The sequence below is a fragment of the Drosophila santomea genome, chromosome 3L, assembly GCF_016746245.2.
Source record: "Drosophila santomea strain STO CAGO 1482 chromosome 3L, Prin_Dsan_1.1, whole genome shotgun sequence".
NCBI classification, from domain to species: Eukaryota; Metazoa; Arthropoda; class Insecta; order Diptera; family Drosophilidae; genus Drosophila; species Drosophila santomea.
The window spans coordinates 214,706-232,712 of record NC_053018.2 but is presented as its reverse complement, the minus strand read 5'-3'; the positions used below and the strand labels follow the sequence as shown (position 1 = coordinate 232,712).

Here is an 18,007-nt window from a genome sequence, read left to right as displayed (position 1 = left end):
CATATGTGCAGCTTGTGTACGTCATCAAGCTTTGACTTCACGGGTTATACCCGGTACTCATAGAGATCTAAAGGTTTAAGACTTGAAGTGTTTCATACGTTCGATAATGCTGAGTCCGAAATAGAGCGACCAAAATGGAGTAACATACATTTTAATTGGATCTTGAAAGTTGTGCTTTTCGATTTTGTTCATTCGCTGATAGTACTGGACAGACGCGGTAATGATTCTCTTGGTGGTCTTCGGCATTTTCCCGTGTATACAAGTCGGATATCTGCATGAAAAGTGGAAGTAGTTATACAACGATACGATCTAGAGCCTTGCGTTAACTTACCTAACCCGCACTGGATGGCGCAGTTCAATTTGCTCTCATTGTCGTAGCTCACCATATCACTACTGCGGACAGGATTGTACTCAGAAGTAGTTAAGCAGGATTGCAAGCATTGGAACCTAGGCTGAAGTTGCCCTGTATTATCGAATGAGGGAAAACCGTGGGTAGTTCCAATCAAAAGCAGCACGATACCTGAAAAGAACCCGTCAGCTGCAATCGAAGCCATTTCAGATGGTGTCACTGCTTCTGCGTCGACTGCAAATGAATTTATAAAACCTGATGCTAAACAACTTTCACCGTTAACGTTATCGCTTTTGACCCCAACTGACCTTTATTTTCGATTAACATTTGTCAGCGTGATCCAAATAGGGCATCATTGGGCGTTCCCGTAAATATACAATCATTAAAATATTAGCATACATATTCGGTTAACTAGGTTTTATTGTTAAGCTGCAGTGATTTTACATAGCGCATATGTACACATATTTTTACAAAGCTTATTATGATATGCAAACCGAAATAGTAAGCATCACAGAGATAATTTTTGCCAAGCATAAAGCTTGGACCCACAATAAGGTTCAAAAGAGCAAAATTTCAGCATATTTCGATTTTGTAAAAAAACTTTCAAAGAACGACGCTGAAACTGAGGGAATCTCTTTAACAAAACTGAGGTCCCATCTGTGTGTAAAGTTATAAACTGTTTTGGCTCATTGAAAAAATACGCTGCTGTTGCTGTTGTTGATGATGCTGTTGCTTTGGCTTGTTCCTGCGGGAAGAATTACATCCGCTGGTCTGCTCCTTTTTCGTCTGAATTTGTTCTCCCATCCTTAGAAATCCAGTTAGCTTATTGTCCCAAATGATCAGACAAATGGGGACCAAAGAAAGCAGCTGCAGCTTCCGAGGTGACTGCTTTGAGTTGCGCTCGGTAATGAGAATGTAATTGGGAGCGCCGTGCGTGTCTACGAGGACCTTTTGCATTTTGTAGTTAATGCCTATAACGTGGCCCGACTCGAGAGTAACCACGTTCATGGTATGCTGAAATATTTCAATGACCACAGCGCGCATGTATATGCCCTGCTTATTGTGAACATATCGTTTGAAGTACAAGTTTCCAGAGTCGTCTCCGGCCAGTTTTGCATTGTACTTGCGCTCGTTGGCTAATTTCGTTAGGGCGTGTAGCTCATCTGGCGTACGTTTAGGCGGTGTACAATATTTAAGTGCGGCCGCCAAAAGTCTAAAATAAATGCATTGTTAGGTACGATAGTTGAACTTTAAAGATAAGTGACAGTTACCGGTGCACCAATATATCAGGGTACCGACGAATCGGGCTAGTGAAGTGAGTGTATATGGGTATGGACAAGGCGTAGTGCCACAGGTCGGCCGGTTCCGCTTTACCCTCGCTGCAAAAATATCTGCAGGGGGAAGAGATTGTGAGAAGAGTGATTATCTATAAAACGAGATACTTACGTTGCCCGGGCCATTGGTTTCATCAAAAGCTGACTGAGGCAGGCATTCATTGCGATAGGATTGGGCGCTTCATTGCACAAGCGCACCATGCTCTCCTGGAGCGCCTTAGACGAGCTGTAGTCCAATTCAAATCCCAGAACAAGCAGCTTTTCCCGTAAGGACTTAAGGGACTTAGTAAGTGGTGGAGGGTGGTTACGAAGTACAGCGATATCCGGAAAGGAGTCGTGTATAAAGCGGGCGACTGCCTGGTTGGCCAGGAGCATAAACTCTTCTATCAAGCGGTTAGCCTCTCGCTGTTTCTCCACTTCAAATGACAGCGGTTCGCCGCTTACTGGATCGAGTACGAAGCGTAGCTTGGCATTGTTAATTGTGAGTGAGCCGTTGTCGAAACGTGTCTTACGGATGGAGCTCGCAATGTCGTGTAGCCACAGCACCCTATTTTTGATGTCATCGGAATTAAATCCATTCAGGATGGTCGGGAAATCGTTCTCGGTAAACCGCTCATTAGGGTTGTCGATGATCTTTTGAGCGTGCTCATAAGCAAATTGTGAGCAAGAGTTGATGACTGTGCGGCAAAATTCGGGCTTCTTTTGCAGCATGGTTCCCTCCCCGTTCATTCGCCAGAAGACAGAAAAGGCGAACTTGTCTTCCCCAGGAAGAAGGGAACATCGCATGCATAGAGTCTGAGGCAGCATGTGGATTACCTCGTTGGCTAAATAAATAGACGTGGAACGTTCCTTCACTATGTTATCCAGTTCGTTGTCCTCCAACAGGTAGTGGGAAACATCGGATATGTGGACGCCAACCTCATACTCGTTCTCGCCTAGCTTCTCAATAGAAACGGCATCATCCAAATCGCGAGCAGTCATTGGGTCTATAGTAAATATGCACATCTTTCTTATGTCCTTCCGCTGACGCAGATCGTCTTTGCTTATCGGAAGTGGCGGCTGGGAATACATGTCGTTAAATCGTTGCTCAAATGGCTTTATATCCCGAAGTCCATTATGAAACAGAATTGCCTTAAGTTCGTCGTCCAAATTACCCACCCGGCCAACCGGCTGGATTAGTTCAGCAATGCAGTGCCCATTGCAATCCGTCTCGAGTATATGGGCCAGGTATAAGAGGCCCGACACGTCTACTTGCTGCTTGTTTCCGATGTGGGCGGCACAGGCGTTCTTCGGAACGTAGACCATGGGGACTCGCAAATCGTACGGTCGGAATTTGTAGAATAGCTGGTCGTCACAGAGCTTAGTGGGGTTCGTAAACGATATCGTTCCCACGATCTGGCGGAGCTCAGTTTGCTTAGTAATGGCTATGACAAACGCTTTGGGGCAGTTGTCCGACGATATGACGATCACGTTTTCAGCATCGGACTCAGAGTCATGGGACTCGGTATCGTCGAAAAGCTCCTCACCATCCGCTGGATAGGATATTATCATCAGTCGACAGTATTATAAATTAGCCGTTAAACTTACCAAGAGACAAAGACGGCTTTCCACCAGTGATTCCACCGGTCGAGGGCTCAGCAGTCTGTGGACTGCTCTGGGCACCTGGATTTAAAACAAATGCCCGCACTTTGTCACCGTCGAAAGCATAGCGCCGAGCCACAGGCAGGAGTACGATGCCATCTCGTTCGAGAGCTTCTCGGTCTGTGGTCATGATAATGAAGGCCTGTCTGTTGTTCTTGCGGTTCACCCGGATCTCCTCTTCAACAATGCGCCCATAACCCGCCGCAACTAGCCTTTGCGCATGCGCTTCCAGGTCAGAGAAGTTACCTTTGAAAATCAGGTCTTCCGATAATGGGTGGTCCACGCCCACGTGATGCTGGACAATCTTGTTTATGTACGACTGCATGGCCTTCAGTTCAGTTTTTTGCGATTGGGTCGCATTACTGCCGGATCCATCGCTTTTCTTGCGATTTCGTTGCCTTCGTCCTTGTTTTGGGTGCTGCTGTGCATGACTACCATTGCTCGTGGATGAGGCCTCAGACTCGTGGCGATGCCGCCCCTCAAGTGGCGGAGGCAAATGTTGCTGGATCATCTCGTTTCCGCCGTCGATGCGCTGAGGTAGTTGCTGGTAACCAACCTGTTGCGGCAGTGCTTCTGACCTGGTCTGACTCCAGTCTAGCTGGGAAAGGATCTCGTTTTGACGTATTAGCTGGCAAGCATACGCGTTAACATCCGGAGAGAGGTGTGAAAGACGTTTGACCATCTCCTGAAGAGCCTCCACATCATTTCGAAGCGCCCGCTTCGACTTCTTTCTCGCCATTACCTGCTGGCTGGGACTGGCCACGATATGCATATGCGAATGTGGCTGGGGGGCGGGAACCTGCATGGTCGCCTGGTAGGACATTGCTACGTGGTAGGGCACCGGCATGGCTATCGGCGCTGGCGCGGATCCTGGTGCACCGTAAGAAATGGCCTGCCTGTTGTTGGTCGGCGCAGATGGGGCTTGGTGGGGCTCTGGCCGTGTCTCCGCCCAGCGCCTCTGCACCTGCGGAAGATTAACGACCTTGTCGGCCGGTAAGCTTTTGCTGGCTGCATTGGACTGCATCTCCCTCTGCGTCTGCTGGAGGCGGGCAGTCAGGCGTTGGGACCGCTGGCGGAGGGCCTCAATCTTGCTGCCATCTCGTTCCGCATCCCGCTTCCTGTCCGCATCCACGTCGACGCTTGACGTTTCCGACATTCTGCAAGAAGTGCACTTAGTTAACCGGACTCGCTGATGTCTGAAAGTTGTTGGCACTACACTTGGCTATGGGCAGGATATAAAAGGGAAGGCATAATTGAATACTTTCGCGAAATTAAAATGATAAAACAAGTACAGTAGGACCGTAATGCGTGGTATGTTGGAGCAGTGTCAGCTTTGGCCACACTCCGCTGCGGTTGTTCAGAAATTAGTGGAAATGAATGACGGTAAGTTGTTTTTGTTTATTTTCGCATTTGGGAATAGGTATTCAAACTAATCTTCCAGAGGAAATCATAAAGCAGCGCCTGCTGATTGACGGGGATGGAACTGGAGAGGATAGGAGGATAGTAGTCTTACTGAAGCAGTTCTTAAAGTGGGCAAACGACTCGCCGGATAGCAAGTATGAAATGGTTTTATACGCGTATTTAAAACATGGTGTACATATCTCCTCTTTTCCGAACTGCAGTCCCATCATGTACGACCGCCTGATGGCCCAGTTCGCCCAGTGCAAGCTGACTGCGTTGAAGAATGTACAAACTCTGCAGATGATCGCCGGCGAGCGTGAGAACTACACAAAGTTGGTGGAACAGCACGAAGAAAGTATTGTTTTGGCAAAGGCGGAAATCGAATCCAGTAAAAAGGAGCTAATTACTGCCAAGCAGATACGCAAGAACAAGATGGAGTACGACCTGCTGGCCTCGCTCATCCAGGACCAGCCGGACCGCAGCGAAACACAGCGGCACATCGAGACCATTAAAAGGGAGATTGACGACTTGGTGCAAAAGAAGCTCAAGATGGAGCGCAAGTTTCAGAAACGACGCAATGACTTCACTTTGCTGATGTACACGATTCACGAGCTGGAACAGCAGCTGGACCAGGACAACAGCTCATCCTCGACATCCTCCTCGTCCAGCGACTGCGATGCCCGCTCTGAGCCTGACCTAGACGACAATGGGATCATGGAGGTAAGCGATGAAGACGACGATCTCAACAACAGCACTCCCACAAAGTTCGACGGAGTCCGTGGAGAGCCCAAATTTCACTCAGTCTCCACTGAGGACTCCAAAGCCATGTCCGTAGAAGAGGACACGGTGCTTGAGCTAAGCATTGACAAGGATGAGCACGACGTGGATGTAGCTGTGGCCAGTTAGGTTAGAAACGCTAGCATGTAAATGAAAAACAGCTAAATAAAATGTCATGAAATATAAATATACGAATATTTAACTGTAGTTTCACAATTCATTTATTTTTATTCCCAATTCAGACTTGTGCCAAGATGAAAACTGATGCTATAGTGTACATTTTTAAATGGTAGATGAATTGATAGTATTTTTAATTGTTTATTTCTTTTCTATATACTTAGTTTGTTGTAAATTATTTACATTTATGTCTTATTCTTATATATACTAGAAAATTCAATTTTAAACTATTTTTCTTTATCTAGTTTACTTAAAAATATACTAGAAATAATTCTGAAAGCCAGGAGGTATTTTAATTTGTATTTTCTTTTTTCCCGCGTGCAGTCACACCAATAAAGCTACAAAGAGGAAGAAGACGAATAAGGAGAAAATTTCAAGTTTCACCAGCTATCTGCAAAGAATTACCGCACACCCTAAGAACGCACATTGTGCGCGCACCCGCAGTTAACAGTGTTAAACACTTTCAATAATGGCCGACGATAAAAGGTAGGTTAACTATACTAGGCCCGCAGACCGCATGTGTGTATTGACCTGATTTGCTCCGCTTTTGTTCCGAATAGCTACGACTCCAGCAACAACAGCGAGACCGAGGAGCGTCGGGCCAAGCACAAGAAGGCTAAAAAGCACAAGAAACACAAAAAATCCTCGACTGGCAAGTCCGAGAAGGACAGGCATATCCACAAAAAGCAGAAGAAGGCAAAAAAGCGCCCCCACCGCACAAGCGAGTCCTCAAACGACTCGGACGCCCCAGAAAACGCAAAGCCAAAGCTATCACAAAATTGCGGTCTGAGTAGCAAGTTCACAGAAATCATGCAGAAGGCGAGCCGTAACGGAGCCGACTTCCGTGTCGGCAAACCCCTGCTGCCGACGGATCCGAGCAGTCTTGTTGAAGAAATCACCAAAACTATTCAGAATAAGATGCTGCCCGTCCTGGAGGTGGCCAGTTCTGGCAGCGAAAGCGATGTGTGAGTATTGTGGCTCGCATTGGGGGAGTGATTTCGTAATTCATGTGGTCTTCGCACCTTTCCTTTTTGATTTCAGCCCCGCCGATGCGGCGACTCCTATCATTACGTCTATTATTGAAGACGAGCTTAACTTGGAGGACTTGATGCGACAGAAAGCCCTGCTGCAGGCTCGCCTGGGCGCTTACATGTCGGACCCCGAGGCCGAGGATAAGGGCAATCTCCCATACACACACTCGCAGCAGCTGGTTGCTCACACCAAATCAGTGCTCAAAGCTGACACATCCGCATCGCAGCCCCAACCCAGCAAGTCTGCAGCGCCGTTGGCTACTGCAACCAGTAAACATGCTAATATTAAAAAGTCTACCACGCATAACTCAAATGAATCCGATGTTATATTGTTGGATGATTCTAGCGGAGGCCAGCGAACCCCCTCGCCCACGCCCGAGAAGCGAAGGCGCCACGCATCCCCGCTCCCAGCAGCTCCGAGAAGTCGTGGCCGTAGGGATCGTCGTTCGAGGGATCGCGACCGTTCACCCCCACGTCGCCGAGCATCAGATCAGCAGGCGCAGGTTCGACCGCGAAGCCGCAACCGCAACATGGAGGACCTACGACAGGAAATAAACCGAGACAAGCAAAGGGAAAGACGGGACCATAGCCGGGACCGGGATCGGCGAGGATTGGATAGGCCGCCGCCACCCACTGATCTGAGACCAGGTCGTGCACGGGAGCGAGACGTTCGGCCGGGTCGCAATCAGCGGTCGCACAGCCGCAGTAAGTTTGAGTCAGACAGGCGACGAGAGCGGGAGCGGCAAAAGGACCGGGATCGTGGTGGCTTTGATCGTGGTAGCGGGCGCGGAGGAGCCCGCAGCGGGACTGACAACGGGGACAGAGATCGGTACAAGGGTTCGCTGAGCGAGGGGCAAAATAAGCTCGAGAAGGAGAGCAGTGATGAGGAGGTGAATGTGGACATTGCCATTTTCGATGAAGATGATGACGAAGAACGTATCATTGAGTTACGTAGAAAAAAGCGCGAGGAGTTACTCAAGGTAGGCAAACTGTTTTTTTTATTATTGCTGTAAACTGATTGTTTTTGTCTTGTAACTATCATCAGAAACTGGGCACTGGACAGGAATCTCCAGCTCCTCATAACTCAGTCTCGTACGAGTCCCGGAGTACTTCACAAGAGTCATCCCAACGCGAGAGGCCTTTAAGAACGCCGACGCCAACCCTGCCTTGCTCGAATTCACTTAGCTCAGAAATGGAAAAAGAAGATATGGATAACTCGACTAGCCAAAAAAATTGCTCCGTCAAGGAAAAACGAAACGAGTGGGATATGTTTGCCGACCAAGATGTGGATTCCAATTTCGATGTGAGTCGCAAAATTGTAAATTTCAAACTCAAATTCTTTATCACATTTAATAATTCCGAGTTCAAATCCCACCAGTCACCCAACACAATCGTCCAAAATAAGCACCAACACGAAAATCCCGCCCTCACAGACAACTGGGACGATGCGGAGGGTTATTACCGAGTTCGTATCGGGGAAGTTTTGGACAATCGCTACCTAGTGAATGGATACACAGGCCAGGGTGTCTTCAGCAACGTAGTGCGTGGCAGAGACCAAGCTCGGGGACAAGCTAATGTTGCCATTAAGATCATACGGAACAACGAAATAATGTAAGAATTTATTTTCTTTCTTAGGTCTATTTATAATGCCTTTTTTACTTATTAGGCACAAAACTGGCTTGCGGGAACTAGAAATATTGAAAAAGCTGAACGACGCCGATCCAGAGGATCGTTTCCACTGCCTGCGATTGTATCGTCACTTCTTTCACAAGCAGGTAATTCATCGTCAAAACAACTTAGTGTCGACTTAATTGCAATGTTTACTTTTCCAATATAGCATCTTTGTATGGTGTTTGAGCCATTAGCAATGAATCTGCGGGAAGTACTTAAAAAGTATGGCAAGAATGTGGGACTCCACATCAAAGCAGTGCGTAGCTACACGCAGCAACTATTCTTGGCTCTCAAATTGTTAAAAAAGACGGGCATCTTGCATGCGGACATTAAGCCGGACAACATCTTGGTAAACGAAAATAATCTGATACTTAAGTTGTGTGATTTTGGTTCTGCATCGGCAATCAGCGACAACGAAATAACACCGTATTTGGTATCGCGGTTCTACCGCTCACCAGAGATCATTCTGGGAATTCCGTATGACTACGGAATCGACACTTGGTCTGCCGGCTGCACAATTTATGAGTTATACACAGGAAAGATTTTGTTCAGCGGGAAGAGTAACAATCAGATGCTAAAGTTTTTCATGGACGTTAAAGGCAAGATTCCAAACCGAATTATCAGAAAAGGTCAGTTTAGAGAGCAGCATTTTGACCAGAGCTGCAACTTTCTGTACCATGAAATAGATAAGCTCACCGAGAGGGTAAGTGTTTTTGAGATAATGTGAGAATCTAAAACCTAATTTACTATGTTTTTAATATACAGGAAAAAATTGTTGTAATGCCAGTAGTCAAACCTTCGCGTAGCCTGCAGCAGGAACTAATTGCTGACCAAAACTTGCCAGACGATCAACACCGCAAGGTCACCCAGCTCAAAGACCTTCTGGAGAACATGTTTGCCTTGGACCCGGCTAAACGGATATCTCTTAACCAGGCACTAGTTCATCCATTCATACAGGAGAAGATGTAAATCGACCGGCGAAAACAATGAAACGTAATTTAATTTCGCATAATTCTAAGACAACAATTCCCCCAACTCGGACGTTAGTTACTAGTTATCGTTTGTTATTAGATACAACTGCTCAACCAAAAATCACTAGATCTAAATATGTTCTGTGGTTTTAAGCTCTACGGCGCGTTTTGAGAACCGAATTATACAAATTATTGGTATTCAGTTAATGTTTCCTGCGTGTATATAAATATTTTTATGCTACTGTATAAAATGCATGTGACGGATTCGCTAAACACAATATATATATATATATATATACATATATATATCTATAAAAACACATTAGTAAAGTTTCAATCTGCTCTGTGAATCGTATTAATGTGTACTACAATTTCAGTGTGCCGCTTGGACGAGCTTTCCTTGGCCTTGTGGCTGGCTAAACTGGTAATAATTTATATTCACGATTTTGCAGACGATACCTCGTAAGATTCGAATGCTGTGTGTCCCTCCGATTTACCGATCCCCAATAACCAAAATTATTAAATTAATCATTTTTTAATATGTATAGTTTCTTGTGTAAATTTGATGTTCTAAAAGTTCTAATCTTAATACACAATATTAATTTGTTTAATGGTAAACAAAAAAATGTTTAGTTGGTAGACTAGAAGAGATTATCGCTGCAAGAATAGGGTTCTTCGGTTGGTCGAAGAAAGTATCAGGCATATAAGCTTTAATCTGAGCGACTAACTCTCAGATTCAGCTCATTGTTTTTAACCCACACATTTTTAATGCATTTGTTTTCTTTAATCTTACAGTGTGGGCTGTCAACATTTTTTATCTACGCCTTCCAATTTCAACTGCGTGCTGTAATCCGTGAGTATATAACCTATAACATTCCTATAGCTAAATGATCGACTACAATTCTGTCCAAGTAAGTAAGGTACCTAACTTTTAAAATTATACTTCTTGTGGAAGCGCTGATACATAACAGTCCGTTAGTTGAAGTCATCAGTGGGTACTGGCAGCTCTAGAGCTGTCTGCAGAGTTTCGCTCAAGCTCAGATAGTGCAGCTCTGGAGGCTGAACTTCACTTTTAAGAAAGCACTTCACTTTTTTGGGTTTCCAGTTGTTGTCGGCAAACGGGTCCCGCAGCAGTCCAAATGCACATTCAAAGATTCCGACGCAGCTATCACTGGAGTGCAGAGTGCCGCAGCAGATCACTACGAACTGCCCATAGGAATCCATTCGACCCTGAATACCGGCGTGCGTCAGGTTCGGATTAAAATAAAAGTCAAACTGCTGCTTTGCGCTGGTTAGAGTCGATAGCACCTCGGCAGCCGTTTCGCACTGCCACTCATTGATTCCATCACTGGCTACGATTGTGAGATGTAGCGCCGCATCGGCCCACAAATCCACGAGACTGAAGGTGTCTGCGTTGAGGCGCTCGAAGAACCACTCGCCGAACTTTCGCGCAATTGTGTGAATGGGGTAATCCTCTTCGTTTTGTTTGTAAAGCAAGCTGGAATTCTGGTCTCCGGAAAGCTCTATGCTTGGTTGATGCTCCTGCTTCCAATACTGTATAACCTTGGCTATGAGGTCTGCCTTGCTGAAGTCTGTGGCTGCGTCCGCGCGTCGACTGCTCAAATACGTAAAGAGGAGTTCCTTCGTTATGGCGCGCTTGGAAAGCAGTACGTAAATGTCAGGAATGTGAGCAGTAATCAGACGAAGGGCCTCTGCAAGTGAAATACAAAACTCTTATCGATTGAGCAAATGCCGAGATAAAATCTTACCCTCTGGGTCTTCGGTTTTGCAAACATTTTTGGTGGCAGCTTTTGCCAGATGTAGCAGGACGGCTAAGTTCTTATCATTTACAAGTAACTCCCGCAGCCCTTGCTTCTGACTGTCCGAAATCGGCATGTCGAATATTACTAGTTTTCTTTGGCGGCAACAAACTAAATCGTTTTGTTATTCCTCTCCAACTTGGCGTTTCTATCAGCTGATGCCTTCCAGCTGGCGCTCACACTTTAAAGTGTTACCCAACACTCTAGGCGCAATATTTCCATATCGCTGTGAATGGTCGCTTATGCGGAGCTCATAACATAAATGTGAAATATATTTTCTAATTCAGTAATAGCCATTAAACGAATAGATAAATAATTACTTATAACCAAGATTGTGGTATATATTTATTAAAATATAAAGCACTTTATGATAAATTAGACTGCAATTTTAGGGTTAGTTCTAAATAGAGAAAATCGCGATCTTCACTGGTGCATAAACGTTATGTCGCGCCCATTCACAGTAAATATTTACTATCCGACGGGTTTTTAGCTTGCACACATCGCAATCGTAACGATTCGCAAAGAGAAGGCTCGCTCACCTTATCTCTTATCGCATAATTTCCGTCGAATATGTCGACAAGATTCCAATAACTAATTTAGTGTGAAACAAACTCGCGAGAAAGCGTACTGGCATTTATTGACTGTAAAGGTGAACTCTGGACACCCAGTAAAAAAAATGGACTCTCCCACAACCGAGACAACCCCGCCTCCACCCACGCTATGTGGTCCATTCGTTGGGGCTATTGACGAGGGAACCACCTCAGCGCGATTTATAATATTTCGTGCGGGCACTGACGAAATTGTGTGCTTCCATCAGATTGAAGTGGAGTCCATTTTCCAGAAGGAGGGATGGTGCGAACAGGATCCCATGGCCATAGTGAACACGGTCAACGAGTGCATCGCCGGAGCCTGCAAGAAACTTATTGCCGTTGGCGGGAAGGTCGAGGTAGGTCAATTTCAGATGAATCGCTACCCACATGTGATCCATTCCGAAATGGGCTATCGACAATCTCTTTATTATATATATGTTCTTCATAAATCACATGGCAGGGGAAGGGGTGGGGTAAGCAGCTAGCTAGTGTCCAGTAGAAACTTGCGATAAACTTGCGCCTCCTCGATCCTTTCCTCGATGGTACGCGGAGGCTTTTCCTCGGCGCGTTCATCTAGTTTCACATAGATCTGGTCATTGTGCCCAAAGTCTCCCAGACGGCGGGGCATCACATGGAAGTGTACGTGTGGAACAGTTTGTCCCGCCTGTGCACCATCTTGCACAGTGACGGTGGCGGAAGTGGTCTGGTAAATCTTCTCCAGCACTCTTTGCACCAGACACACAGTGTTGAACATATCCGCCATTTCGGCACAGTCGAGGCCACAAAGGCGCGGCGTCACTCGCTTAGTGGACACAAGGACGTGACCCTTAACAACACAGCGTAGGTTGGTGAATGCGAAGCAGTGCTCAGATTCATAAAAAATCGTGCGCTTGTCCACGATATTAGTGGCAAATGGCCGATCCTGGGTGGGTTCTTTGCTACGAATGTTGCAGGCTGTTAGAGCGTAGATGTCGTTTCGCCGGTGTTCGAAGCAGGGCATGGTCTGATACAGAGATTGAAGCACGGAAAGGTCCACTTTGGCCGTACCAATATCAAGCTCCTGCTCGCCGCAGTCAGCCAGTACTTTTCCCCAGGGACTGACAATCATGCTGTGGCCCCAACTCTGTCGCTTCTGGTTGTGCCAACCCATCTGAGCCGCGGCGACCACAAAGCATTGAGTCTCTATGGCCCTGGCACGCAGTAGGATTTCCCAGTGCGCCTTACCGGTTGAGTATGTGAATGCGGCTGGGTACGTTAGCATATGGGCACCCATCTTCCTGAGCAGCACCGCCGGTTCAGCAAACCGCAGGTCGTAGCAAATCTGAAGTCCTAGCTGACCAACGGGAGTGCTCACTGGACGCTCAAGGGACGGGCCTGGCGTAACTGTGTCTGACTCGCGTAGGCGAAACTCTTTCGTCGTAGCATCAAACATGTGCAGCTTCCTGTATACTGCTGCCAGCTCCCCCTTCTCGTTGAGCAAAACATGCGCATTGTAGATTTTTTGATCGTTGCGCTCGTGCAAGCCACCCAGAGAAATCCAAATTTTGTTGCATCTCGCCAATTCCCGGTACTGCGCCATTAACTCGCCGTCTAAACCCTCAGATAGCTCCAAAGTTTGGGTGCGGCTCTCGCCCACAAAGTCACAGCACTCGGGCAGAAAGAGCATGCAGGCGTTCTCGGACTTGGCTCTAGCCACTAGCTCTTTCACCTGGCAAAGATTAGCCGCCTTGTCGCTGGTGGAGCGCATCTGGCCCACAGCAATGGTCGCACTTTGATCCCTCCTCTCTTGGACGGACATCCTGCGTAGCTGCTGATGGTTAACGATCACAATGCTGCGTCTTATGATATTAACTAGAGTTGACATTGAAACGGGCCGCCGGCTGTGGAAAATTTCCGAATTGGTTACGTCGTAAGGTGTTATCAATTATTTTCACTTAGTTGTTTACTGCCCTGCTCTCTTTACCATTCCCCTGGCTGAAGGCATTTCCCAGTGAATGGCAAACAAGTGTGTACACAACCAATGAATAAATATACAAGAGTTGACCGTTTTGACTCGATTGAAATATTTGAAATTGAATGCAAAGCTTTCGGCTCGTTTTAGGAAATCATCACGATTGGAATAACAAATCAACGCGAGTCAACGGTCGTCTGGGATAGAAACTCCGGCCAACCCCTAGTCAACGCTATCATATGGCTGGATAATCGGACTACCAGCACGGTGGAGGAGCTCTTGGAGACTATTCCGAACAATGCCAGAAATATCAACTACCTGCGCCCATTGTGCGGACTTCCTCTGTCTCCGTACTTTTCGGGGGTGAAACTTCGCTGGCTGCGAGACAACGTGCCGGTAGTCAGTCAGGCTATGGAGAAGGGAACTGCCATGTTTGGTACCATCGACACCTGGCTGATGTATAACCTTACGGGCGGAAAGGACTGTGGTGTTCACAAGACGGACGTGACCAACGCTTCGCGCACCATGCTCATGAACATCGAGACCCTTCAGTGGGACGCCAACTTGCTCAAGTTTTTTGGGCTGCCGAAGACCATTTTGCCGGAGATCTGCTCGAGCTCGGAGTTCTATGGCAAAATTGCGCAGGGCGTGCTGCAGGGCATAGGCATAACATCGGTTCTGGGCGACCAACAAGCCGCTCTAGTAGGTCAACAATGTCTGGCCAAAGGACAGGCCAAAGCCACTTATGGCACTGGATGTTTTCTGCTTTACAACACAGGACCGTCAATTGTTCACTCAACACACGGGTTGCTAACGACTGTTGGCTACCAACTAGGACGGAAAGCAGTCCCATTTTACGCCCTTGAGGGCAGCGTGTCCATTGCCGGTGCTGCATTCAACTGGCTGCGGGACAACATGAATCTTATTCAAAACTCGGGGCAAATAGAAACCATGGCTAGCACCGTGGACAATTCTCTTGACGTATACTTCGTGCCAGCTTTTAATGGACTCTACGCCCCCTACTGGAATCAGGACGCTCGGGGTGTTATTTGTGGACTGAGTGAGGAAACCACTAGTGAGCACATAGTACGAGCCACCCTGGAAGCAGTTTGTTTTCAAGTCCGTGATATTCTCGATTCGATGCACAAGGACTGCAAGATTCCACTGGCCAAGCTAATGGTGGACGGCGGTATGACTGTGAATAATCTGTTTCTGCAGCTTCAGTCCGACCTCGTAGGGATTCAAGTACTACGGGCGAAGATCGCAGAGACAACAGCTCTGGTTAGTACTTTAGCTTGTGAAGTAAATGCTTTAATAACTTAACAAATGTTTCAGGGAGCTGCAATGGCAGCCTACAAAGCCGTTGAAAGCCGATACCAAATGGAGGCTCCACTCTCGAAAACTGGCCCTCGAGATGCCATTAAGCCATCGATCAGCGCCACCGATCGCAACCTGCGCTACCAAAAGTGGAAAATGGCTATCGATCGCTCACTGAACTGGGAGACATCGACACTTCCACAGGGCGAGCGGGAGGCTTTCGATGGAGCGTGATTGCATCTAATGTCTGGTAACGTTCTCGTACTTATATTTGTGGATCAATTGCTTGGATTTTCGTGTTCGAAGTTTCCATTTATTACATATACATATAAAAATGTTAATGAAAAACGTAGTGTTTCTGTGCGCGGTGCTGCTCTGGCAGTGTCTTTTGCCTACCAATCGGCCCGTTGATCTAAATATTTTCTTCAACTATGCCAACGGCAACAGCGATGGCTGCCTGGTCCAACTCGTTGAGCATTACAACGCCTCCGGCCGCCTCGTCGACGGCTACCACGACGGCTGGACCCGCCACGCCTATAGCTGCGGGTGCGACGGCCATACCGGCAGCCAGCTCAGCGTTATTGGGATGCGGATTAGCCACTGCTATAGGGGGGATTGGATTTCCACCTGGAAAGGAATTTGGCCTTTAGGGAGCTGTTACTCTCCATATCGAGCCTTACGCACTTGCGTCCAACTCCAGTGGCGGATCGGCATTTGCTTCCGCGAGATTCGTTACAGACTTCGATTTTACACACTGGAAATCAACATGACGACTCTTTGCTTCCTCCTTCTCCCAGGACATGTGGATGAAAGGTCGCTGCACATAGCTATAGATGACCTCAGCCCGTCCACCGGGTCGCCTTCGGATCTTCTCTTTGTGGGTGGGGTATCCCTCTATGCCGCAGCGTATCTTTTTTAGACCGCGATCCTTCATAACCTGTTTGGCCACATCGCGGTTCTCGATGTACTTGAAGAATCGGTGCATGGCAGTGCTGTGCACAGCTGCGTAGGAAATTATAGTATTGCTTACATTTCCGTAATACTAATTCCAACCACATTTTTGAAATCCACTCACTCTGACAATACTCCTCGCCCATTTGAGGCGGAAACTCTTCGTCCCACTCGACCATATCGTCTTCAAGGAGCACCACAACGTGACACTCGCGATCCCCGCGCTGCGCCGAGGCCACCATGAGAGGCAGAATTAGGTCCTCAAGAAAGAGTTCAAATTGTTGTCGCGCTCCTTCGTTGCTAAGCTCGTGGAGAAGGCCTCCTTTATGTCAAACATAACAGAGGGCATGTTACAAGGAAAGAGACGGAAGACAAGCAGAGGTAGCCACAACTAAGGATCGCCCTGGCAGGAACAGTTCGCGGTATACTCACTTAGGTTCTGGCAGCGAACGGTGGTTGCGTCGAAGGGAATGAGCAGATAATCACAGGCTTCTTTTAGTTCCGGTACCGAAACAGTGGGCGGGCAGCGGATAACGCCGCTCTTGTAGTACTCCAGAATGGCTCTGAACACCAAGTGCGAGATGCCATCGGCAACGTCGTACTCGCCGCGCTCGTTGGTATGCGCGAACTGGAAGCCAGTGCCGAACATGGTGCCCAGCATTGTGGTGGGATGTGCTGTGAGCAGTGACTGCTCCACCGTGAAGCGCACGCCGTCCACCAGCATGGTGATCCTCTCGGGAGGCACCGGCAGGCGTCCCATTCCGGAGCTCGATGCCTGGCAGCTGGGAGATGCCCCGCATGGGGACTTGATGTCGTGCTTGGGCACAGCCCCTCCGCCTGACATGTTGTGCTGCGGACGGTTGAGTCGGCTGCGCTCCTTCAGGATGCGCCTTCTCCGCTCCTCGGCGGTTTCGAGAACTTCCTCGCTGCTGTCGCTACTGTATGTGTCCTGCTTCTGGGCAAGTGGCGGCTTGCTACTGATATTGCTACTACTACTGTTCAGACTTGGAGTGTTTGACATGTTTGTTGCGTTTTCTGAGCCACTCTACAAATATTCCAGTACCACACCGTTCCGCCCGACTTTTCGAGAGAGACAAAGAAGACAATCTGGCAGAGGACGGTCAAATTAGCGAGGCTCGGTTGAAAAAAAGTCTGCTTATCGCTGCATCAGGGGTCCGATTAAATAGTATTCACGTTACCTTTGTGCGACGCGACTTTTTCCTTTTACATATAATTATAAATATACATATTTTTTCTTGTTGGTGCTGGAGGTGGGCTCCTGGGTGCTGAGCCGATAGTTTTCCACAGTAACCGATACTTATACTCAGCCGTGTGTGTTTTATTTCAGCTTATTAGCTATTTCTAAACTTATAAAAAATTCCCCTTTAAAAGGAGTATGTACTGTATCATTGTCAGCTATAATTATTTTCGACATACTTTGTTACATAATTAATTATTTTTAATACGCTTGCTAAGAAAACTAAAAATACTTAGAGATAATAATAGAACAAATCCTAATTAATTTGTTTGAATTTAAAGTAAAAAGTTTTTTTAATGAAATATGGTTTGAATTGAAATTTCCATGGACCATTTTTGAATGTTGTTAAAACAAAATACAGCGCTGGGCTGAATGCAACTCTGCTTATACCCAAGCTGTGTATCGATAGCGACCACCGACTAAATGCACTCGATAGTTTAAATTTGCAACCGTTCATCATGGCGATCTGAGAAAAATAATTTTTGCTCAAAAATAAAATAAATAATCAAAAGAATTGTAATTCCTGCGAACGCAAATGCGATTTTGGGAAACGTGAGTTTAATACGGACGCTTCGCGAAATGCGAAAGCTGTGAGCGGTTTACGGCCAGTAACAAGTGCTTGGCGTGTGTGTCTGCGGCGGCAAAAAACCCAAATGTAAAATATATAACAAAATCCCAACTCCCCCAAGAATGGGCAGTGCGAAAGTGGCGCCCTGAGTGGGCGTGTCGTGTGCGGAAGCGCTAGGGACGCGCAGAGTGGCTGCTTAG

At 47.1% G+C, this 18,007-nt stretch overlaps 8 protein-coding genes across 10 annotated transcripts; 3 read left to right on the top strand and 5 right to left on the bottom strand.

Moving 5' to 3' along the window:
• Positions 1 to 62: 62 nt before the first annotated feature.
• LOC120447992 lies at positions 63 to 597 on the bottom strand. The gene is made up of 2 exons (XM_039629690.2): positions 332 to 597; positions 63 to 271 (listed from the first exon to the last, which is right to left on the bottom strand). Exons 1-2 carry the CDS (start codon positions 552 to 554, stop codon positions 189 to 191), a joined length of 306 nt encoding a protein of 101 aa, XP_039485624.1. The 5' UTR covers positions 555 to 597; the 3' UTR covers positions 63 to 188.
• Positions 598 to 751: 154 nt separating this feature from the next.
• Positions 752 to 4,668, bottom strand: LOC120447983 (DIS3-like exonuclease 2). Of its 2 annotated transcripts, XM_039629678.1 has the most exons (5): positions 4,541 to 4,668; positions 3,271 to 4,481; positions 1,796 to 3,215; positions 1,621 to 1,740; positions 752 to 1,562 (listed from the first exon to the last, which is right to left on the bottom strand). In XM_039629678.1, the coding sequence occupies exons 1-5, from the start codon at positions 4,573 to 4,575 to the stop codon at positions 1,019 to 1,021; spliced, it is 3,330 nt and encodes a 1,109-aa protein (XP_039485612.1). In that variant the 5' UTR covers positions 4,576 to 4,668; the 3' UTR covers positions 752 to 1,018. The 2 variants fall into 2 exon arrangements, with proteins under 2 accessions (XP_039485612.1, XP_039485613.1); XM_039629679.2 differs by lacking the exon at positions 4,541 to 4,668 and having other exon boundaries at positions 3,271 to 4,489.
• Positions 4,577 to 5,704, top strand: LOC120447985 (THO complex protein 7). The gene is made up of 3 exons (XM_039629681.1): positions 4,577 to 4,707; positions 4,766 to 4,880; positions 4,947 to 5,704. Exons 1-3 carry the CDS (start codon positions 4,629 to 4,631, stop codon positions 5,629 to 5,631), a joined length of 879 nt encoding a protein of 292 aa, XP_039485615.1. The 5' UTR covers positions 4,577 to 4,628; the 3' UTR covers positions 5,632 to 5,704.
• Positions 5,705 to 6,003: 299 nt separating this feature from the next.
• On the top strand, positions 6,004 to 10,285 carry LOC120450365 (serine/threonine-protein kinase PRP4 homolog). Of its 2 annotated transcripts, XR_005616270.2 has the most exons (10): positions 6,004 to 6,165; positions 6,240 to 6,644; positions 6,721 to 7,690; positions 7,756 to 8,013; positions 8,089 to 8,321; positions 8,377 to 8,485; positions 8,548 to 9,084; positions 9,147 to 9,374; positions 9,730 to 9,776; positions 10,148 to 10,285. XR_005616270.2 is itself a non-coding variant. In XM_039633349.2 (8 exons), the coding sequence occupies exons 1-8, from the start codon at positions 6,149 to 6,151 to the stop codon at positions 9,348 to 9,350; spliced, it is 2,733 nt and encodes a 910-aa protein (XP_039489283.1). In that variant the 5' UTR covers positions 6,004 to 6,148; the 3' UTR covers positions 9,351 to 9,674. The 2 variants fall into 2 exon arrangements, 1 of the variants encoding a protein (XP_039489283.1); XM_039633349.2 differs by lacking the exons at positions 9,730 to 9,776; positions 10,148 to 10,285 and having other exon boundaries at positions 9,147 to 9,674.
• Positions 9,881 to 11,478, bottom strand: LOC120450370 (uncharacterized protein C3orf38 homolog). The gene is made up of 2 exons (XM_039633353.1): positions 11,122 to 11,478; positions 9,881 to 11,064 (listed from the first exon to the last, which is right to left on the bottom strand). The coding sequence occupies exons 1-2, from the start codon at positions 11,246 to 11,248 to the stop codon at positions 10,328 to 10,330; spliced, it is 864 nt and encodes a 287-aa protein (XP_039489287.1). The 5' UTR covers positions 11,249 to 11,478; the 3' UTR covers positions 9,881 to 10,327.
• A 179-nt stretch (positions 11,479 to 11,657) lies between these two features.
• On the top strand, positions 11,658 to 15,378 carry LOC120450366 (glycerol kinase). The gene is made up of 3 exons (XM_039633350.2): positions 11,658 to 12,118; positions 13,864 to 14,994; positions 15,049 to 15,378. Exons 1-3 carry the CDS (start codon positions 11,849 to 11,851, stop codon positions 15,262 to 15,264), a joined length of 1,617 nt encoding a protein of 538 aa, XP_039489284.1. The 5' UTR covers positions 11,658 to 11,848; the 3' UTR covers positions 15,265 to 15,378.
• Positions 12,168 to 13,847, bottom strand: LOC120450367 (nitrilase and fragile histidine triad fusion protein NitFhit). The gene is made up of 2 exons (XM_039633351.1): positions 13,726 to 13,847; positions 12,168 to 13,642 (listed from the first exon to the last, which is right to left on the bottom strand). The coding sequence occupies exon 2, from the start codon at positions 13,624 to 13,626 to the stop codon at positions 12,244 to 12,246; it is 1,383 nt and encodes a 460-aa protein (XP_039489285.1). The 5' UTR covers positions 13,627 to 13,642; positions 13,726 to 13,847; the 3' UTR covers positions 12,168 to 12,243.
• Positions 15,322 to 17,336, bottom strand: LOC120450369 (BTB/POZ domain-containing protein 10). Its single transcript, XM_039633352.2, has 5 exons — positions 17,181 to 17,336; positions 16,414 to 17,088; positions 16,106 to 16,303; positions 15,715 to 16,032; positions 15,322 to 15,657 (listed from the first exon to the last, which is right to left on the bottom strand). Exons 2-5 carry the CDS (start codon positions 17,000 to 17,002, stop codon positions 15,443 to 15,445), a joined length of 1,320 nt encoding a protein of 439 aa, XP_039489286.1. The 5' UTR covers positions 17,003 to 17,088; positions 17,181 to 17,336; the 3' UTR covers positions 15,322 to 15,442.
• Between the last annotated feature and the right edge of the window lie 671 nt (positions 17,337 to 18,007).